We start from the raw sequence: 21,765 nt of genomic DNA on the forward strand, positions 1-21,765 counted from the left end.
CCATTAACCTGTAATAATTATTCTAAACAGTTTGTAATGGCAGCTTGTAAAAACACTGGAAGTAAACCTTGCATTTATAAATGAGCTGTATAGGCCCAATACCTCAAACTCAGAACTCAGAGATCCACTTGCTTCTGCCTCCCGAGTGCCGGGATTAAAGCCATACACCACCACTGCCTGACTTCCAGCCTGTTTTCTCATAGAAGCCAGGATCACCACCTTGGGCTGCTGCCTCCCCCATCAGTCACTGAGTAAGAAAATACCTTACAGCCAGATCTAATGGAGACATTGTCTCAATTGTGGTTCCCTCCTTTCAGATGACTCTAGCTTGTGTCAAGTTGACCTAAAACAATCCAGGTCAACACTCCGACAGAGATGGAGTACTGGAGACACGGTTCAGTGGGTAAGGGCACTTGCTGCTCTTTCCAGGATCTGCCTTCGGTTCTCAGCACCCACATAGGGCAGCTCAGGACTGCATGTGACTCCAGCGCTGGAGGCTCAGATGGCCCTCTTCTGGCCGCCACAGGTAGTACACTCACAGGTACATATCCACAACATAATTACAAATAAAAGCAAGGCATGGTGGGGCACGCCTTTGATCCCAGCACTAGAGAGACAGAAGAAGGTGGATCTCTGTGCGTTTGAAGCCATCCTGGTCTACAGAGAGAGATGGAGGCACGGCTACATAGAGAAACCCTGTCTCGAAAAACAAAACCAAAACAAAAAATAAAATATACAAAAACAAGACAAAAAAGAAGAAATGTGAATCCTATTTTTAAAAAGTCGTGTCCAAAAAGAGGGCATTCCACCCTGCTTCAGTTCTTAAATATAACTTAATTAGAGTTAAATGAAATTAAAACTCAGTGCCAAGCGGTAAACAAGCCTTTAGGGCTCTGAGAACCGCTGGACGCTGCAGTTCTGTGTGCCGTCACCGGGTGGCGATAAGAACGCAATTTCGGCCTAGGTTGAGCACGTCACCGGAAGCGGAATCTCACCTTTCTGACTGGTCCCTCCCTCTTTCCCCTCCCCCGGAAACATAGAGCGGTTTGCCTCGGGTACTGAGGCCTGTGGCGGGGGCGGACGGGCGGGGAGGGATGGGCGTGAGCGCCGAGCCGCGGAGCCTCTCGGTCGCCGGGGCCGGGCTCGCGTCCCCGAAGATCGGGACGGCGCGCTCGGCGCTGCTGCCGCCGCCGGACGTAGAGGACCCAGTGGACACGCTCATGGTGAGCTCGTGGGCCCGGTGGGGAACGGCATTGTGCTCTAGGACAGTGCTTCCGGAACATTCCAGTTCTGGAACCTTCTCGCGGTGACAGACAGGAGCGCCCCGGGCACCTCGGGCCTCCCTCAGGCCGCAGGACACCTCCCTGCCCCGCTTCCCCGCTGCCTGCGGGCTCAGCATCCTCGGCTCGCGAAGGCCACGCCCCCTCCGTCGGATTGGCTGTGCGGCCGGGCCCCGGGCTGCCATTGGTGGAGACGGGGGCGGGGCCTCGCCAACCCTAGGCGGAGGCGGGGCGCGTCGGGGGCAGGGCAGGACGCGCCCCTTTGGGGGATGCCTTTAAAAAGTTCCTATCTTAGTTTCAGGCAGGGTCTCACTGTGTAGCCCTGGCTGGAACTCCAGGGTGCTGACACGAAACGCGTGCGCTCACCTATGTCCGCTGTTTTTGGAAATCTTTAAAGATAAAATCGTGCGGCTCCAGGACCATGTCTTTCAAAACTGCATGCCTTTTCTCTCTGGACCGCCGTCCTTCCCCTTGCGATGTGTGCTGAGATCTTGTTTTGTTGCGAGGTGGTAGAAATTGTGGAACTAACTGGTTGTGGAAGGGCTGTTTACTCTCATTGTGTTTGTGCGTAGTCCTGTTTTCTGATTGCGCTTGTAGTTTTTATTTATGTGTTGGGGGTATATACACAAGGGTGCAGGTGCCCAATGACACCAAAAGAGGGCGTTGGTATGCCCGGGAGCTGGAGTTTCGGGTGGTGTGGGTCCTTCCCGTATGGGTGGTGGGAACCCTTCGGTGCCTTCTGAAAGAACGCTGTTCTCCAGCCCCTTCGGATCGCTTTGGTCCGTTCTCACGCTTAGATTCTTGGAATATTCACCATTCTTTAACCCGAGAATGAGGCTGAGCCACTAAAATAAAGTCTGTCTTGAGATTGGAGGTGTAGACTTTGGCAAAGCGCCTCAGCCTCCATCACTCTAAGATAACTAAGCTCAGGGCCCCAGGTCAACACTCAGGTAGAGAGAGGCAGGCCGAAATCTGTGTGATGGTGAGGCTGGCTCAAAACAGGTACCACAGACCCACAGAAAACTAAACCATCCACTCTCAAGGATATGCCGCACACATGCAAAAGTCACAGTGCTGTTCAAGTTTTCTGCTTTGTTTTTGTTTTTGGTTTATCGATTAGAATCCACTTGAGGATGCTGGGGGGTTGGAGGTGGTGGTGCATATCTTTAATCCCAGCATTCAGAGACAGGTGGATCACTGAGTTCAAGGCCAGCTTGGCCTACAGCTAAATAGAGAAACCCTGTCAGGGGAGGGGCGTGGGAGCCAGGGGAAGCTGTTGGCTCTTTTTGTTGATTCAGTATTTATTGGGCCAGCGAGGTGCTCAGGCACTGTGCTGTGATGATAAGACAGTAAAAATGGAATTTCTGCATCAGGAGGTGAAGGCATGGCAGCCTTAAAGTAGGTGCAGGGCCGGAAGTACAGCTCTGTGGTAATGAACTTGGCCAGTGTGCACGAGGCCCTAGGTTCAGTCCCCAGAACAGATGGGTTAATGGGTGCAGTGCTGTTGAGGGCCCTGCAGTGCCTAGAACTGCCCAGAAGCTGTGATTACCGTTTATTCTTGTAATCCTGCTGGGTCAAACAGTTGGGAAGAGCTGGGGAGGTTTTAGCCTTTTCTGGGATGGGACGTTCAGGAGCCACTGGGACTTATCTGGTGGTCTCTGCTCAAGGGAGAACTGAGTACAGGTTTCCTGTTAGACCCATTCATTCGTCTTCCATGGTCAATCTTTTTGTTTTGTTTGAGAGAGGGTCTCTCCGTGTAGCTCTGGCTGTCCTGGGGCTCAATATGAGGCTGGGCCCAAATTCCTTTTTTGTTTTGTAAGTTATTTATATACAGCATTCTGCCTGCACAACAGAAGAGGGCACCAGATCTCACTCTAGATGGCTATGAGCCACCATGTGGCTAGGAATTGAACTCAGGACCTTTGGAAGAACAGCCAGTGCTCTTAACCTCTGAGCCATCTCTCCAGCCCTCCCCCAATTTCCAAAGATTCTCTGCCTCTTCCTTTGGAATGTTGGGATCAAAGGTGTCTGCCACCATGCCTCACTTCCATGTAGTTCCTGACAGGACCATGAAGGAGACTGGTGGTGTCTGCTCTTGTCTTACGCCCTTGGTCATAAGGATGGACCACAGGGGCTGCCCCAGGAGTCTCAGGAGAAGCCCTGGACCTGACATGGGACTTGCTGAGCAGCAGAGGAGCTGAAACAGAAGGACAGGGTCTGTGTTTGTCGCTGAGAAGGGCCAGAAAGAGCACCGTTGTGACAGCAGAGGATGGCGAGCGTGTGTGCCAGGGAGGTTAGGAAGTGCGTGTGCCACAGGAGGGCCTTGCAGCAGCAGCTGACACTTTGTCTTGGGAGAGCTATGGAGCAGCCAAATCCCACTTTTGATTTACACTGAAGGGCAAAATTTGTTGTGTATAACGCTCATGTTTAAACTCTTATTGGGGCTCCTTAAAGCCTCTCCCTTCCAACCCTAGGTAGGAGAGAACGTTAGTGGGGAGACGGCTGCAGACCCCTCACTTCTCCTGGACATTTAGGGTCAGTGGGTTCTTTTGGGGTATACCAATCTCTGTCAATAGCAGACGCAGCCAGCAGGCTCTTCCAAGCTGTGGCCTTGAAGTGTTTCTCTCCGTCTGTCTCCAAGCCACCATACCATCTGTGTCTGGTCTCTCCAAACTGCCATTCGCCACATGCCACCACCGCACACCCTCTTTCTGGACTCTCATATCCTCAGAGCCCTGGACCATGCCTTTCTCTGTGCCGCACGAGGCAGACTGGTACCAGCTGGCAATGACCAAGGAGCAGCAGGGTGGAGTGAGGGAGAGGGATGAGTTCAGGTTTGCAAATGTCACTGAGGAGCCTGTGGGACCTCTGAGCAAGCGGCAGTGTGGGTTCGTCTGTATAGAGCAGTTATGTGTGGATGGAAGGATAGAAACTAAAGAAACTGAAGCGGAAGATGAGAGAGCGTGGCTCAGAGGGAGAACAGCAACCAGTGGTCAGAGAAGAGGACAAAAATGAGAGGATGTGGTCTGTAAATGTATCTTTTACTTGCCTGAGGTAATTGTCTGTCAGAGGCTCACTGCCTTGTCTGCTAACCTAGGCCTGGGAGCTTCCAGCCTCCGTACAGTCTAACCTAGGACTAGAACGTTTTCAGTCTCAGACACTGTTGAATAAGCTCACCCTTTTTCACTCTGGCTGCCTGATTTAACTCAGCTATTTTGGCTCAAACTTTCTCCAAGCTGACTTGATTCAAACTGGCTTCTCTCAGCCTCTGACTGAATTGTTCTGCTTGGCCTCAAACCAACTCTAGCAATCTGTTCTAATCTTCTGGCTCATTCTGTCCTCATTCTCTGGCTCGTTCTCTCTTCAACCTGTCTCTGTAAACTCTCCTGGTAAAACAGGTCTCTGAATTCCACGAACTGAACTGCCATAAACTCAGCTCCTCTGCACTGCCTCTCAATTCCCCGAGTCAACTGAACTGACTAAACAGAACTGACTATAACTCAGATCTGCTTGCTTCTGTCTCCTGGGATTAAAGGTGTGTCTGTGTTCCAGCTGGTTCACACAGACTTAGGTCTCGGGATGTAACTTCTTGCCAGTGCAGCCATGTTCTGAATGAAAATCCCTCTACAGGGTTCATTGCTGGGCTGGAGGGAGAAGAGGGCCCAAGACTATGTATGTGATTTTTCCTGGCACATGCCACGTTTGCAACTCCTGCCCGCTCCTCTGTTATTTACATTTCTGTTATCTTTTTCTCCCTACTCCACCCCAATCTCTTCCAACACCCCAACACCAGGTAGGAGAGAGAAAGGGTTAGAGGTAGAGGGGATGCAGTTCTCATTGCTGCTTCCTGCTGGTCAGCGTCGTCAGGTACCTGTCGTCAGGTGCCAGTCCAATCCCCCTTTCAGATTTCCAACTTCTTGACTCACAATAGCAACCAAGAGCAGCAAGGAGGAAGCAATAGCAGCCTTGTTATTTCTCTGATCTCTACACTCTCTGGGCTCTGGCCTTTATTCTCTCTCAGAGTCCTCAGATTTAAACTATCTGCAGCTGGCAAAGAGCTTCTCTCAGAGCACAAACGAGGCAAATAGTCTGCTGCTGTGGACCATCTGAGTCAGTCCCACATCCCACACCTGGGATTAAAACAAAAACATATATCCACAACACGTTCTGAATAGATTGATTCTTTAGTCTCTGCTGTTTAGGCTGAAGGGCCAGGGAGGGCAGACTGAGGGGTGGTCATCCTCCGGACACGGTCAGGAAGCAGCAGTGTCTCCTGGGACTGGGGAGGTCGCAGTGTGGAGGATGCTGCCCAAGTTCCCAGCTTGAACTGTTGACTTTGACAGCCCTGTGGGCTCCTGTGGGCAGGAGGAGACGTGGGTGGCAGAGTAGGCTGAGGGGCAGGTGGAATGAGAATGCTGTAAAAAACAGCCATGTGAAGCTGCTCTGACAGGCCGCAGACTGAGGAGATGAGTAGTGTGGCAGCATGAGGTACAGGCAGAGGAAACAGGCCAAGGGAAGAGAGACCTGGAGTGGAGTGGGGTGGGGCAGGGAGGGTGGTGTGCCATTGGAAGAAACCGATAGAGAGGCAGGCAGTGATATCAGATGCTCCTCAGACTTCAAGTAGGTTAAGAGGGCCACAGAGGTGGGCCTTGGAGGAGACTTGGGGACCGGACTGAGGGTGCTGACTGGATGGCAGGCCTAAGGCGTGAGGAATGACTGGCACAGAACAAATGGAAACAGAGGCTCTGGAACAGGCGTCCAGGCAAAGAAGAGATGTCTCAGGAAGACGGGGCCCGAGAGGTGTGGGAGGAGGCTGAGCCCCCCACCACCGCAGCGACTCGGGTGAGGCTGAGGAGCAGTGCGGGGAGTGTTGGTTGGCGGAAGAGCTGGGCACCTCTGGGGAGAGGGCATTGGCTGCCAGTACAGTAACTCACTCCAGTGGTATTTGGTGGCGTTTAGGGTGCTCGCTCTCCTCTGAGATGACAGCTCCTGGCATTTGATGTAAAGAGACTTCACAGTCATTGTAGTAAGCCCTCAGGGCCACAGGGTCAGTTATTTAAAAAGTGGTCTATGGCTATGTCACCTGAATGCGCCTAACCTCGATATCCGTGTGGGAAGAAAGGTACAGATGCCACTAAATGAGGGAAGAGAAAGTCTCCAGATGGGCTTTGCCCATCTTGTTTGAGGAAGAGAGTGTTGAAGTGCCTGTTCATTGTCATGGGTGATATTGCTGCATTCTGCAAAGGGGACGGCTCCAGCCCCCTGCGTGAGGCTCCTGGGGTGTGCCTGGGGAGAAACTTCAGAGTCGGAAGAGTGTTGCCCTTCTGTATGGAGCAGGAAGATAAGCCAGTGTGACAGTTCAAGGGCCGAGGGAGGAGCCACAAGCCAGGGTGTCTGCTCTGCAGAGCTGTGTGTGCTCTGCTCTGCTCGGGGCTCAGCGAGCTGCCATAGAAGGAAGGCAGAGTTGTTTGTTTTTTGAGACAGGGTTTCTCTGTGCAGCCATGGCTGTCCTGGAACTTGCTCTGTAGACCAGGCTGGCCTCGAACTCAGAGAGCCACCTGCTTTTGCCTCCCCAAGTGCCAGAATTAAAGGCGTTCACCACCGCTGGCTTGAAAGGCAGAGTTTGAAGCACAGACAAACATGGAGTACTGGCAGCTCCACGAAGTGGCCAGGCTTATGCTTTCATGGGTTTTCACTTGTTCCTGTAAATATCTGCAGATCCACAACCAGGAAGCCTGGGTAAGCCGGCAGCTGAAACTACACTCAGCACAAGGAGATGCTCTGTAACTTTCAGTCAGGACAGACAGGAAGTGTGCCAAGAAAATGGACGTGTTGGCCAGTGGAACCATTATTATTAGCAGTAAATAGAGAGGCCCCTTTTGCTGTGGGCATTTCGTAGATGGGGAGGTGGAACAGGGCTTTGACAGTCTCGGAAGGGCCTCAGAAGAGAAGCTGCAGGCACAGGTGTGGGGAAAGGTGAGGGCTCAGGCAGGCACAGGTGTGGGGAGGTGAGGCTCAGGCAGGCACAGGTGTGGGGAGGTGAGGCCCAGCAGGCACAGGTTTAGGGAGGTGAGGGCTCAGGCAGGCACAGGTGTGGGGAGGTGAGGCTCAGGCAGGCACAGGTGTGGGGAGGTGAGGCTCAGGCAGGCACAGGTGTGGGGAGGTGAGGCCCAGCAGGCACAGGTGTGGGGAGGTGAGGCTCAGGCAGGCACAGGTGTGGGGAGGTGAGGCCCAGCAGGCACAGGTGTGGGGAGGTGAGGCCCAGCAGGCACAGGTGTGGGGAGGTGAGGGCTCAGGCAGGCACAGGTGTGGGGAAAGGTGAGGGCTCAGGCAGGCCTGCTGACACGGCGCTGTCCTATGTTGCAGTTACATCCAGTGGTCAAAGCTTTCCTCTGTGGCTCCATCAGCGGGACCTGCTCCACCCTCCTCTTCCAGCCTCTGGACCTCCTCAAGACCCGCCTGCAGACCCTGCAGCCCTCAGACCTAAGGTAGGCTGCTGCCCTGCCTCACAGGCAAGCCAGACTGAGCCACCTTTCAGCCACAGGCCTGTCTTTACCCATTAAAGCGACTTCATTGCGTTAGAGAAACACAAGCTAGGCTCTAATTCCTTTTTGTTGTTTGTGTTTGCTGAGACACGAGTTTTGCTGTGTCTCCCATGTTGATGACCTTGAACTTGCAATTCCCCTGCCTCAGCTTCCTGAGTGCTGGGTCATGTGCTTTGTAAAGGATAGGGTTTTCTGAAGAGAAAAGTTAATAGGGTTTTATATACATACACATTATAATTTAACTCTTGTTGGTTAAATGGTGTCCTTTTGAGCAGCTCCAGAGGGCCTTCCTTGGTGACATTTGTATTTTTCTTGTGCTTGATTGTGACATTATAATTATGCTGCCTGGTCCTGGGCTTTCGGAAATAACATCCATTTTGAATGTGTCTTTTGCGGCTCTCCGTGCAGTGGGAGCTACACAAAGTGTATGTAAAGTAGGGTTTTCCCATTGCTTGTGGCGTGACTAGGTAGTTAAATATGTGCCAGACATGAACACATGGAAATCAAGACTAATCCTAGGGCTGGTGAGATGGGTCGGCTGGCAAAAGTGCTTGCTGCTGAGTTTGATCCCTAGGACCACTTGGTAGGAGAAATCTCCTGAAAGTTGTCCTCTGACCTCTACACGTGTGTGCATGTACACACATACACACACACACACACACACACACACACACGGGACATAATAACATTTCAAAGTGTAGAGAGCCCTGCGTGTTTGGACCTTGTGAGTGGGGAATCTGCGGTGAGGATTGGTCTCACATTTCTTTCCCTGTCCATTTCGTCTCCTGCAGGTCCAGGCGTGTTGGGATGGTGGCTGTGTTCGTGAAGGTGGTTCGCACGGAGAGCCCTTTGGGCCTTTGGAAAGGGATGTCTCCTGTAAGCTGCCTTTTGGATCTGGGTTCTCTTGTGTCTCTCCTTTACCGCTCTCCTCCACCTCACCAGTTGCTGGGGCTATTCCAGCCCCTCCCCGTCTGTGTGCAACAGCTACTTTCACTTTAAGACCAAATCCTTGACAGAAGCTGCTCCTCCGGGCGTGGGTGGAGATGCGTTCCATCGTGGGGGGGGGGGGGGGGGGCTCTGGACAGCCGTGTGGGAGGGGCGTGAGGCAACTCTCCGCAAATCAGGAAGCAGATAGCCTTGGCTAGGGTGGGCGTGGCCGGATGCACTCCGAAGCCACACCCAGCAAGCACCCCGCCCCCTCGGGTTCTGCAGCCCGGGGACAGCGCCACCCACTAGGAGCAGGGTGTTTAACCGCATGGCTTGTGAGGGATGTTTCCCTCACAAACGCACTCTATGGATTTAGTTTCCCACAACTGGCCCTGTTGCAAAAACATTAAGAAGATGATTCTGGTGATGAACGATTCACAGGTGCTCAGTCGCGCACCGTCCTGACCGCGTGTGGGCTTCGCTCTGTCCTCCATGCAGCACGTCCGAGCTGTGCCCACCACTCGCCCCTCAGTCACCTGGGGAGTGAGTTATCAGACCACCTGCTGGGGAGTCTCGAGGGTTGTGCTCAGGAACCCACATTTTACTACTGATGTTCTCAGCGCACAAGAGCGCCGGCGCTGGCACTGTGTTGTGCCAGAGAGGGGTTGGCAGGGCTTTCGGGTGAATGGTGGGCAATCTTGACTCAAGAAGAAAAGGAAGAGCACTGTTCAGCAGGAAGGAGGACCGTGGCCACGCTGTGGAGAAGAGACCCATGATATCTTTGTTGTGAGGTTCAGATTGGTCACAGCCTGGTGTGCAAAGGGCTGGGTTAAGCTGGACAGCGCACCGCGTTTGTGAGCCGACCAGGAACAGAAAACGAGGCTTAACTGATGGCAGCGTGTTACACCAGTGGGCACTGAGCCTGCACGACTGGAGCTCGGCTCTCCTGAAGTGTGGCACAGGCCGCTCAGCACAAGGAGGCACAGCTGCCTGTAACTCCAGGGGCTCCAACGCCCTTTCTGGACTCTGCATTCTCACACACGTGCACAATTCCAGCACTCAGGGGGCAGGGGGATGTCTGTGAATTAGTGGCCAGCAAAGGCTGTCTAAAACAACAACATAGCAGGGAATTGGAAGACTTTGTGGAGTCACATGTCAGAAGAGGGAGAAGAATGGATCAGATCCAGCAGTCTAGATATTACTGAAATTTGCCAAGAGCTTCAGATTCCACATTAAAGGGCAAAGTTGTGGGATCGGATCACTCTGGAGGGCCCAGAAGGTTGTGGCACCTGCAACAACTTTGATGACTTGAGAGGATGCCCAATCATGGTGTTCTGAGCAGCTTCAGAAAGAAATCAGCCTCTGCCAGGGTGGTCTGGCCTGTCAGTGTAGCCATGGGCATCACATGGCTCGGCCCCATGATGGGAGCCTGTGGCCTTCACCTTGCCTCCTCCTCACCCAGACCTTTCCTTTCTTGGCTCCAAATACACCAGAAGAGGGAGAAGAGGAAGCCACGAGGGAAGGGAGGCTGCCGCCTGCACTATGAGTGACCATGGCTTCTCTAACTGAAGCTTTGCCCGTGTTTGGACGGTGGAGACAAGTGTGGTGTGCCTAGGACTCAGTATTGTCCTGTCACTGACGGCTGTACTCTTGAAGTCTGACTGTTAGCGCCGCCCCAGCCCCAAAGCTGGCCTCCACAGTGCAGTCTCATCCTTTCCCCCACCATGAACACAGGCCAGGACAACCACACCTTTGTTTCTTTGCCCCAAGGACCATCTCGCTGGCAGCACCTCGGCCCTGGTCTCACCCTCCAGTCATAGCACCAGAAGATGGGAAGTGATGTCTAAACCACACCCTTGCCCCTTCAGCAGAAAGGTCACAGAGGTGGGGTGGTCACTGATGGCTGCAGCTGGCCAAGGGCCACCACTGTGACTGCTTCAGCCCACTCTCCGCTGGCCAGCCTCTCCTCCCCTTGGCTCTCCCTTCACACTGTACGCAAGTGGCATGCGTGGGCTCCCTGGGGTCCCTTGGAGCTGGCCCTCCAGCAGGCATCCTTGCAGTCTGGAGTCTGATCGTCCGTCCTTCCTTCCTCTGCCTTCCCCGCAGTCCGTCGTGAGGTGTGTCCCTGGTGTGGGGATCTACTTTGGCACACTGTATTCCCTGAAGCAGTACTTCCTGCGAGGCCACCCTCCCACCGCCCTGGAGTCGGTCATCCTGGGCATGGGCTCACGTTCTGTCGCAGGAGTCTGCATGTCGCCCTTCACAGTGGTCAAGACGCGCTATGAGGTGAGTGTGCGCCTTTTAGAACCTTGGGGTTCTGGGTCCTGGCTGTGTAGTCTTCCTTAGAGGCAGACATGTTCAGACGACTCTTCAGGCAAGCCATGTGTGAACCAAAGCCTTCGTGGTGATGGGTCCTACCCGGGCTCTCCTTGGGCTGCCGCTGCTCTGCTTGGGCAGACGCTGGCCTCTGCGGTCACTAGACCCGCCCTCCCTTCACAGAGCGGGACTTACAGCTACGAGAGCATCTGCGGAGCCCTGAGGAGCATCTATTGCAGTGAGGGCCACCGCGGCCTCTTCAGGGGCCTGACGGCAACCCTCCTTCGAGATGCACCCTTTTCAGGGCTCTACCTGATGTTTTACAGCCAGACCAGAGCCGCAGTGCTCCATGGCACAGGTAAGGGGCGTGTGCTGGGCCTGGGTGTGTGTGTGCTGGGCCGGGGGCCGCACAGCCTGGGCTTTTGCCTCTCTCTCTGGGATAGTCTACAGTTTTCACAGTGCAGCCACTTTGGGGCGGGGGCTGGGCTGCAGAGGTGGAGGTACAGATCCCGCCCGCCCGAAGGCTTTGTGTCTCTAAGGAAACAGTGGGCTGAAGGAGAGGCGAGTGTGCTTTGCCAGGGTTCTGCAATGCTACACCACAGACATGATCTGAGGGACCCCAGGGCAGAAGCTTTCCGGTGCAGCCTGCCAGTCTGTTTTTCCGTGAGTCCTTGGTGTGATTCCCCATCAGACCAGCTTCGGAACACTGACTAGTTGTGAGTTTGAGGAAAAATGTTTTCACTTCCCTTTCTGTGTTCCGTCCATTTGGCTGGGGGTGCAAGTGCAAACCTGAGGCGTTTGTTGCCGGCCCACCCACTAGTGAACTTGCTGGCCACAAGAGCCAAGTCTGCGGGTGTCAACGCGACCAGACGCTGCAGCGCTCTGCTGAGTGACCCGAACTCGGTGAAGTTCTGGGTGATCGGGGAAGTGAAAGCCCGGCCCTGGTGCCTGATAGCCAGCTGCAGTTGTCATGTTTGGAGAGACTTCCCCAGGGAACAGGGGTAGCTCACAGCCTTACTTTGCATCAGAGATTTAGGACAGTTAGCAAACAGAAGTGGTATTTAGTTTTCATTTTGAAACCCAGCCTAGAATTCACTATTGTAAACCAGGCTGGCTTCAGATTCCTAGAGACAGCCTGCCTCTGCCTCCAGAGCACTAGGATTAGATGAATCACCAAGCCTAACCTATCTTGTACAATTAACACATTAATTAAAAAATAAAATTTCATACCCATTAGTTATAAAAATCCTTTAAAATTGGAGTAATTTTTAAATATTGGAAATGAATATTGAATCTTTAAAACCAACAGTGTCCTTGATGAATAAAAACTCAAGTTTTCCCACCTAGAGTCAGTAACAAGGGTGTCCGAAGCTGCACCGTCCTGTCAGAGCTGTCAGTGACAGCCACTGTCATGCAGGCCCATCACATCACATGGTCAGGCCTGCCCTGGGCACACTGCTTGACCCTGCCTCTTCCCCATGTACCCGAGAACGTGAGTTTTGTGACCTGCCACTGCCCTGTTGTGTTTCAGACCGGCTGGAGGCTGCTCCGATGCCCCTTGTTAATTTTGGCTGTGGGGTGCTTGCTGGCATTCTGGCTTCGCTGGTGACGCAGCCGGCAGATGTGATCAAGACTCACATGCAGCTCTCCCCAGTGAGGTTTCGGTGGATTGGCCAAGCGGCCATGGTCATCTTCAAGGTAAGGCTGCGAAGTGTGTGCTGCGCTTGTGCTTGGGGAAGTCTCTAGAACAGCTGTACACACCCCTTCCCAGAGTGTTAGCAACATCGGGGAGCGTTAGAAACGCATCCCAGGCGCTGCAGAGATGGCTCCGCAAGCAGGAGTGCATGCTGCTCCTGCAGAAGACGCCTTGGCACGCACCTTCCCACTGAGCCCCAGCTCTGACAGCCTGGTCCAGATCCCTGGCTCGGCAAACAGCCCTTGTCTGCATTTTGTATGCTGCTCGCATACATGTTTCTCTGCAGAGTATAAACCTCGCACTGGCTGAGCAGGGTGGCGCACACCTGCCTTCCCAGCGTTGGGATATGTGCGAGGAGGAGCATCTCCAGGCAAGCAGAGCAGAACAGCAGACAGAACCACACACACCAGCCTGTACACAAGCCTGCAGATAGTTTTTCAGCTAAGGGAAAAACAACACACAACCTTTTAGCTCCCTGGCTCTGGTTTTATTTCATTTTATTTTTAAATTTAACTTAAAAAAATTATTCACATCTCCATTGTCGCCCCTCCCTTGTCTCCTCCCAGTCCTACCCTCCCTCCCCTGAGTCTGGTTTTAATCTCTTAGACCCCAGAAGAAATTTTTAATATTCTTTTAAAACCCCTTTAATTTTACGTGTGTCTGTCTGTGTGAGTGTGTGCCTGTGGAGGCTGGAAGCGGGTATTGCATCCCCTGGGACCAGAGAGAAATCGCTTGTGAGCTGCCATGTGGGTGCTGGGAAGCACACTCTGGAAGAGCAGCAAGTACTCAGCTCCTGAGCTGTCTTTTTAAAGATTTATTTGTTTATTATGTATTCAATGTTTGGCCTGAAGAGGGCACCAGATCACAGTATAGATGGTTGTGAACCAGGAATTGAACTCAGGACCTCTGGAAGAGCAGCCAGTGCTCTTAAATTCTAAGCCGTCTCTCCAGCCTGGCATATACCTTTTTTAAACTAAGAAGTTTGTCTAGGTAGTGCAGATCTAAAGAGGTGGACTCAGCAGGTACAGTAAAATTGGAGGTTTATGGGTTATCTCCTTGGGCCATAGTTCATAGGTTTGTCATGACATTAAACACCAGGATTCTAGAGTGGAGTAGCAAGCTGTATGGTGACAGGGTGTCATTGGCTGCATTGCTGCTCAGTGTCTGAAGTCTTGACACTTGTTTTCGTCACAGAACCATGGGCTGCGTGGCTTCTTTCATGGCAGCGTTCCTCGGGCCCTCCGTAGAACTCTAATGGCTGCCATGGCATGGACTGTCTATGAGGAGATGATGGCCAGGATGGGCCTGAAGTCCTGACAAGAGATGGCTGGGGAAGGAAGATCTGCTGTCCCGCACGGGTCCTGCCACGGCTGCTGCAGCGCTCTCCTGGAGTCTGCTGAAGCAAGTGCTGTTGCCTTTAGTCCCCCATTCAGAGAGAACCGACAGGTGACTAGAGCCCCGGAAGTCACCAGCGCCTGTGCATACTCCCGTCAGCACACATGGGAGCGGGGGGGCCGAGCTAGGCCGCTCCACACGGCTGTGTGCGAGGCGTTTCTGGAGACTACCTGCATCACAGGGCGCCTTAGATATGCTGGTCAAGGAACTCCACGGTAGAGAAGCTGTGGCCTCCTGCCACGTCTGAGGTAGGAATCTCTGGTGAAGGAAGGCTGGACCTACGAGCTGTCTGGACCAGTGAGATGGCAAGTGCTGCTTGTTTGAGGGCCTCCGCTGGGCCACTGTGGAGGAGAGAGCCAACTCCTGCAAGCTGTCCTCAGCGCTCCGCACATGCGCGGTGGCACACTCCATACCCAGTAATGAATGTAATAAAAATAAAGACATCAGCAGGCTGGAGACTGTCTGAGGTGACAAAACAACAAAAAAAAAAAGACATTAATCTTGTTCCTAGGGAACTTCCCATTGGCCCCATTGAATGGGTACAGTTACTTCCTAGCCTTCAAATGTATATTTTCCATAATTAAAGTTCAGATGAATAAAGCAAAGCACTTTGAGAGCTGTTTGGAAAACAGAAAACCAAAAAACATAGCAGAGGGAGGAGGTGCAAGCCATTAATCCCAGTATTTATCAGGGAGAGGCAGGTGGTTCTCTGAGTTCAAGGCCAGCCTGGTCTACAGAGTGAGTCCAGGACAGCCAGGGCTACACAGAGAAATGCTCTCAAAAACAAATGGAAAAATAAATCCAGCTTTAGTTTACATACTAAACAATGTACCTGTTTGAAGTCCACCTTCAGTGGTTTGGGGCTGCATGTATGGCAGAGTGGAGTGCTAATACATGCAAGGTCCTGGGTTCAATCCCCACCCCCACCAACAGAACAAACCTGAGGAAAAGCTGTGGTCCAGTGTGGTGGTGCAGGCCTGTCTGCCTGTCTCTGGGAGCCACAGGCAGAACAGGGAGCGCAGCCCTCCACTTGTGGAACCCTGTCTAAAAGTGTAGCCATGACCTAAATTAGTTTCAGAACATTTCTACCCCATGGGAAGATCTCATACTCATAATCCTCGTTCCCACCACTGACCCCTTTTTCTTGTTTGTCTTTTGAAGACAGGGTGTTTCTGGGTAGCCCTGGCTGTTCTGGAACTCACAGAGATCTGCCTGCCTCCTTAGTGCTGGAATTAGAGCCACAGCCCAGACTGCCCGGCCTGACCACAGCATCTAATAGGTTTTAGGATAGTCTGTTTTCTTTTACTTACCAAAATACTTCGGTGCACATTCCTGGTGTGGCAAGTTCAATACTTTGCTCTTTTTAGTTTTACTTTTTTATATTTATTTTTTGAGACAAGGTATTACTACATTCTCCACTGTTAGAATTAACAGCGTTTTCCCCCTGAAGTGCTGGGAGCTGAACAAACCGAGAGCCATGTGGAGCAGCCAAGTTCGGCTGCCAGCTCCCATGTGTGCTGAAGGGAGTGTGCACTGGCAACTCAGCCACTGCGCCACGCCCTCACTCACAGCCCTCCAGTCTTTTGATAGTTTCGTTATATGCCTGTATGGTCATTTGAGGAATTTGTTCCGGAATCCTCCATGGATGCCAAGCCCGATGGTGCTCCAGTCCCTCATGCAGTGGCCTGGTGTTTTCCAATACCCTCCCACATACTTCAAATCACCTCTAGATTGTGACGTGGACTACAGTATAAACGCTTTGTAAATAGATGGCTTATTACCCAAATTTCTCCACGTGCCCTTCAACATTTGTAATTATCCCACGGGGTAACCACCGTTTTGTTCTCGGATTTACGTTCCTCAAGGAGCAGAGGGCTGGGTGGGTACGTGCTCTGGGGGTTAATAGTGTCAAAGAAAGGGGGACAGCGTAGGCTGGTTGTGTCAAACACTGTTTTCACCGAGTTTGACTTTTCGGCCATCTTTAACACACAGGTGTCAGAGTTCTCTTCAGGTTCCAATTCTTTTGTACTATAGGACATATTTTATCCTTAAATGACTCCACTGCAATTGACTGGACCGAGTAGTTACTAAGCGCATTTTTTTTTTTTGCTCTTTGACCAAAACATATTTTTTTTGCGTGCAGTCTTGCTTATACTTTGAAGAAACCATCCCAGAGATGAAGTCTGAATTGCCCGTGGTAAATCGGCCTCCAGGTTGTGCTTGCTGGGCACAGGCGTGACTTCGGCAAACCTAAAAGGACCAGGGGCGGAGTCCCAACCTCGGTCCACCAGCTACTTCCGGCCCAGGCGCGGGACAGTTCAACTTCCGCTCCCCGCGCTCGGGAGCGGGCCCGCTTCCTGAGCCTGCGCATGCGTCCCGCGCCGCCCGCGGGGCGAGACGCTCTGCCCGCGTCGCTTAAGCTGCTTTGCTATTGGCTGGCTGTGGGCTATTTAAGGACGTCATTTCCGGGCTCCAGTCTTTTCCGCGCTGCCCGGGGACGGGTCCATACGGCGTTGTTTTTGGTGAGTGTCTCGTGGGGCGCTCGGTGCCATCCGACCCCGCGGGCCCGAGCTCCGCGCCCCGTGGGCCGGCGCGGAGGGCGCCGAGGCTGCGCAGGCGGGGCGGGCTGCTTACCGGCGGCCGCAGCACGTGGCGGCCTCCGCGGAGGTGGGGCGGCCGCTCTCCCGAGGCGCCGCTGTGCCTCGTGCCAGGCTCCAGCCAGGGGCCTGTCGGAGGGTGCTGGGAAAGTGCTTGTGAGGCTCCCAGAGGTGGATTCGGAACTGCCGGCACGTTCTAGACATACATAAGACCAGAGGCAACCCGAGCATGGCTGCCCTTTCACACCTCACTGTGGCGTGTCCAAACTTTAGACTGCCTGCGGAAGCGGTAACTTACAGTTGGCCAGATTTTCCGTGCGTGCTCTGCTGCCAAAGCCACTTACTCAAAAGATCTGATGGCAGTTGGTGATGGGTGGCCAGAGAAGCTGGAAGGGATGGAGGACTGTGGATACAGGCCACTTAAGCTTCGCCCAAAGGGTGTGCCGAGGTGGCGGCCCACCTTTCATCCCCGCACTCCGGAGGCAGGTAACTTTGTGAGTGCTAGCTCACACAGACCCGGTCTCAGAATGAGAGAAAAACTAGAGTTATTGTTTTTCCTTCAGATTCCCAGCGTAACTTAAAGGGAAAACTTACACAATGTCCGGAGCCCTTGATGTCCTGCAGATGAAGGAGGAGGATGTCCTTAAATTCCTCGCCGCAGGAACCCACTTAGGTGGCACCAACCTTGACTTTCAGATGGAGCAATACATCTACAAAAGGAAGAGTGATGGTCAGTTACCGCTCTTGATAATTCGGGTGATTTGCTAAGCTTGTGGCAATCCTGTTCTTGTGGGGAGGACTGCGCCTGAATGTCTTGTTTGGAGGAATCCGTTGGCTTGGGAGTTGGGATGGAAGATTTTCTGAAGGGAAGAGACAGCTGACTGCACACTGTTAAAGCTCAGGGTGGAGGCCAGTCTTGGCCAGTGAGCCTCTGAGTGTCGGAGGTGTGCTACATTGAGATGGCAGGATTTCGCTGACACCAGTAGAGCTTGCCTCTGACTGGAGTTCCGTAGCGGCCACTGCTACATACATGAACACTACCTTCCTACCGAGTATCTGATTGCTCAGCTAGGCCAGCAAACCAATCTGGGGCGCCGGGATCAGTCCCTAACTCCCATTTTAAAAATTCACTTGTTTCAGGGTGTGATGGTGCATCTATTATATTAAATAGCAGCACTAGGATGTCAGAGGTAGATCTGATAAGCCTGGTTTACAAAGTGAGTGCCAGGGTTTTTGTTTTGTTGTGTGTGTGTGTGTGTGTGTGTGTATATATACACATATGTATATATGTATGTGCTGCCCTAGGTATCTACATCATAAATCTGAAGAGGACCTGGGAGAAGCTGTTGCTTGCTGCTCGGGCTATTGTTGCCATTGAGAATCCTGCTGATGTCAGCGTCATCTCCTCCAGGAACACTGGCCAGGTCTGTAGAATGGGGCCTGGGTTTGGGGACACAATCCCCAAAGACACGACAGAGTACACAGTGAAGTAGAAGCCCCCAACGTGGATACCCCAGGAGGTCACTGCCTGGGCTCTGTCCTGGTGGCGTAGGGGAGCATAGGCATTGCACAGTGATGTACAGCCCCTTTCCACGCCGTTGGAGATGAAGCTGGGCTTTGTGTCCGCGCCTGCATATTCCTACGACTTCTCAGAGGACTGCCTGAGGAGGCAAACCATGCAGGAAACAGTCTCATCTCAGTGGCGGGCAGTGCAGGATGTTTGAGAAAAAATAGCCTTGTTGATTTTAAAGCTTACGCCAGCCACAAATGGCCTGGCCAGCTAAGTCTAATGTTGCCATGAGGGTCTGGTGAGTTCATCTCTGCAGGTGGTTCCTCGAGTGGACTTGACTAGATCCTGTGCTGGGGAGCAGGATAGAATGTGGCTCGGTTGCTGTTTCTAGATGCTGGGGTTCAGCAGAAAGGATTGTGTTTCCTGGAGGGAGGCAGATTAACTTGTAAATGTTACTGCACTCTTCTCTGTATAGAGGGAAGGTGCTACTCAGTGGTTGGGGCAGCTGTTGCGCTTGCAGGGCCTTCAGGTCCGTTCCCTTCACCCACTTGGTGGCTCACAGCCATCCAAAATTCAGTTCAGGGGATCCAACACTTCAGTGTATGGGTGGCATGCTTGCTCACATTGCAAGCAGACAGCTCAAATACAAAGTAAGAAGAAGGAGACCTTTTCTGGAGGAAACTTGAGGTCAAGGGTCAGAAAGGAGATGGGCCTGCAGGTGTTGGAGCTAGCTAGTGTGCTTTGGTGTTGAAGGGTGACATGTGACCAGGAGTGGCTGTCAGCAGTTTTCCTGTGAACCATGCTTAGGAATGCTGACTCAGTCTCCCCTCACAGCGAGCTGTGCTGAAGTTTGCTGCTGCCACTGGAGCCACGCCGATTGCTGGCCGCTTCACACCCGGAACCTTCACTAACCAGATCCAAGCGGCCTTCAGGGAACCACGGCTTCTGGTGGTGACTGATCCCAGGGCTGACCACCAGCCCCTCACGGAGGCCTCTTACGTCAACCTGCCCACCATCGCTCTGTGCAACACAGATTCCCCTCTGCGCTACGTGGACATTGCCATCCCGTGCAACAACAAGGTACTGGCTCTGATGTGGAGCTCAGGCCTGAATGAGCTCTGGGGAAGCTGGCATGCCTGTGCACATTGTTAGAGCTTGGAGTTGAGGTCACGTTGGCCGATGAACTCCCAAGTGTAGGTAGTGTGCTAAACGAGGGGCAAGGTTTCGCTAACACCCCACTCTGGTCCAGTGAGTGGGGTTTGATAGTAACCTTTGCTACAAGTGGGATACTGCTGCCTGCATGAAACCGGTCTCTGTTCTAAGTGAACAAGGGGCATAGGAGTAATATCTGTACCAGTGTGTTCCTGTGCCCGAGGTAATGAGCTGCCATGTGGGTGCTGGGACTCAAAACTAAGACTTGGTACCAAGTGTTGGCATGGGGGCGGGTGAGGAAAGTGGGGCCAGGCTTGTGCGTGGGGCTGGCCTGCTGTTTAATGACGCTCATCGATTGCAGGGCGCTCACTCGGTGGGTCTGATGTGGTGGATGCTGGCCCGGGAAGTACTCCGCATGCGTGGCACTATCTCCCGTGAGCACCCGTGGGAGGTTATGCCTGACCTTTACTTCTACAGAGACCCGGAGGAGGTAAGGCTTTTATTTTACTCAGTGCTTGTGGTGATGGGTGAATGGGAGGCCCTGGTCTGGTGCAAGGAGGCTAATGTCTGTTCTGTGCTTGACAACTAGATTGAGAAGGAGGAGCAGGCTGCTGCTGAGAAGGCCGTGACCAAGGAGGAATTCCAGGGCGAATGGACTGCACCAGCTCCTGAGTTCACTGCCGCTCAGCCTGAGGTGGCAGACTGGTCTGAGGGTGTGCAGGTGCCCTCTGTGCCCATCCAGCAGTTCCCTACTGAAGACTGGAGTGCCCAGCCAGCCACTGAGGACTGGTCAGCAGCTCCCACGGCGCAGGCCACCGAGTGGGTTGGGGCCACCACAGAGTGGTCCTGAGCTCTGCAGACACCTGAGCAAAGGGGGAAAAGGTGGAAGGAAAATAAAGTTCCTGAAAGCTGTCTCCTGAGGTTTTTACTCCAGGCCTTTGCCTGGGTTGGTGTCAGGTACACTCCTGGGCACTGGGTAAAAGGTACTGATGAACTCAACAAGTGTGCAGGCGTGGGGCCTGAGTGTGTGTGGGGGGGACTTCCCAGGGTTTTAATGACCTTTTGTGTTGAGCACCTCGGCTTGTGTACATGTTTTAGGAGAAGGGTTTTGTGTAAAGTACAATAAGCAAGTCCTCGGTGGAAGGTGCTGATCCCAGAAGTTTTGTTGATCCCTTCCGTTCATGACTTGCTAAAAGGCATGCCCTTCAGGAAGGAGACCCTGAGAAAATGAGGATAGGTGCAGCTGGGTCTTGCTGGCGCACTCCTGAAATCCCAGCAGAGGCAGGTGGGTCTCAAGGCCAGTCTGTCTGCAAAGTGAGCAGCACAACCAAGGCTACACCGAAGCCCTGTTGGGGTGAGGTAACAGGCATATAGGTAATCCAAGAGATGGTGACACATTCACTTAGGTTACATTATGTTCCAAATATGTTCTGCAAACCTACCCTGGTTACATTAGAACATGCCCAAAGTGTCCTGAAAGCAGCCAATAGGGAAAAAATTCTGTAAGTGCCGCCCAGAGTTCAGAGGATGAGGCAGACAAGTGGGAAGTATTCACCTGAGCAAAAGACCACAGGCCCCTGACAAGGGACGCCCGACCTAAGGCCAGAAGCATCAGCTTACACTAGTAACATCCCGGCTGAGTGGCCACACCTCTTCCCAAGGGGGAAAGCCTTCGGTTTTGGGTGCTTGCCGGGCTTTGAGGGTTAGACTTGCTGTTTAACCAAACCATTAAGGGATTGCCGTTAGCGGAAGGGTACAAAAGACCTGGAAGCAGAAACAGCCTTACCTGGTAGGCAGAAGTAGCAATGTGATTGGTTATTAAGGGTGTTTTCCGTTGCAAAGACCAGAAATGAGGCTGCCAGGTTTGACTTGCGGGATAGTCTCTCCATAAATTTAGAAATTAAGTGTGGGCAATTGCCATTCCTTGCCACTTAATGCCCAGCTCAACAGGACACTTTACCAGTGCTGCCGTTACTTTTGAGCAATACATGCTAAAAGGCCAGCCCCTACTGAACTAAGCCACATGTAGGATCTAACAGTTAGGAGGGGCTTCCAGGAAGTACCCTCTAACTCAGAGAAAACAGATTTCTGTCCTGTGAAGGGGTGTGTGTGTGCGCGTGCTCACACAAGTCAAACATTTTTCATTGAGGTTTAAAACAAAGGCACTCCAGGAGAGAGACTGGGCTCTCTGGCACTAAGTTGGCTCCATAGGAAATTCCCTGCGAGAAGTCCCAGCCGTGTGGGGGTTTTCTGTCTCCTCATATTCCCAAGACTTAGCTGTGGACTGTAACTGTGACCTCATGGCCAAGTGGCTCCTGTGGAAGCACACAGCAATTAAGAACTCTGA

General features: G+C 52.8%; 2 protein-coding genes and 3 non-coding genes across 5 annotated transcripts; all 5 read left to right on the forward strand.

The window, feature by feature from the left end:
• Positions 1–1,082: 1,082 nt before the first annotated feature.
• Positions 1,083–14,615, forward strand: Slc25a38 (solute carrier family 25 member 38). The gene is made up of 7 exons (XM_055601855.1): positions 1,083–1,223; positions 7,647–7,768; positions 8,617–8,701; positions 10,859–11,038; positions 11,252–11,426; positions 12,600–12,766; positions 13,959–14,615. The coding sequence occupies exons 1-7, from the start codon at positions 1,095–1,097 to the stop codon at positions 14,079–14,081; spliced, it is 981 nt and encodes a 326-aa protein (XP_055457830.1). The 5' UTR covers positions 1,083–1,094; the 3' UTR covers positions 14,082–14,615.
• Positions 14,616–16,599: 1,984 nt separating this feature from the next.
• Positions 16,600–20,330, forward strand: Rpsa (ribosomal protein SA). Its single transcript, XM_055601755.1, has 6 exons — positions 16,600–16,681; positions 17,320–17,486; positions 18,062–18,180; positions 19,101–19,346; positions 19,780–19,908; positions 20,008–20,330. Exons 2-6 carry the CDS (start codon positions 17,354–17,356, stop codon positions 20,266–20,268), a joined length of 888 nt encoding a protein of 295 aa, XP_055457730.1. The 5' UTR covers positions 16,600–16,681; positions 17,320–17,353; the 3' UTR covers positions 20,269–20,330.
• Positions 17,637–17,786, forward strand: LOC129672410 (small nucleolar RNA SNORA62/SNORA6 family). Its single transcript, XR_008719496.1, has one exon. It is a non-coding gene; the product is annotated as a small nucleolar RNA SNORA62/SNORA6 family (small nucleolar RNA).
• On the forward strand, positions 18,256–18,447 carry LOC129672405 (small nucleolar RNA SNORA73 family). The gene has a single exon (XR_008719493.1). It is a non-coding gene; the product is annotated as a small nucleolar RNA SNORA73 family (small nucleolar RNA).
• On the forward strand, positions 19,404–19,549 carry LOC129672409 (small nucleolar RNA SNORA62/SNORA6 family). Its single transcript, XR_008719495.1, has one exon. It is a non-coding gene; the product is annotated as a small nucleolar RNA SNORA62/SNORA6 family (small nucleolar RNA).
• Positions 20,331–21,765: the final 1,435 nt, after the last annotated feature.

Source organism: Psammomys obesus, unplaced genomic scaffold, assembly GCF_907164565.1.
Source record: "Psammomys obesus unplaced genomic scaffold, mPsaObe1.curated_primary_1811, whole genome shotgun sequence".
Lineage (NCBI taxonomy): Eukaryota > Metazoa > Chordata > Mammalia > Rodentia > Muridae > Psammomys > Psammomys obesus.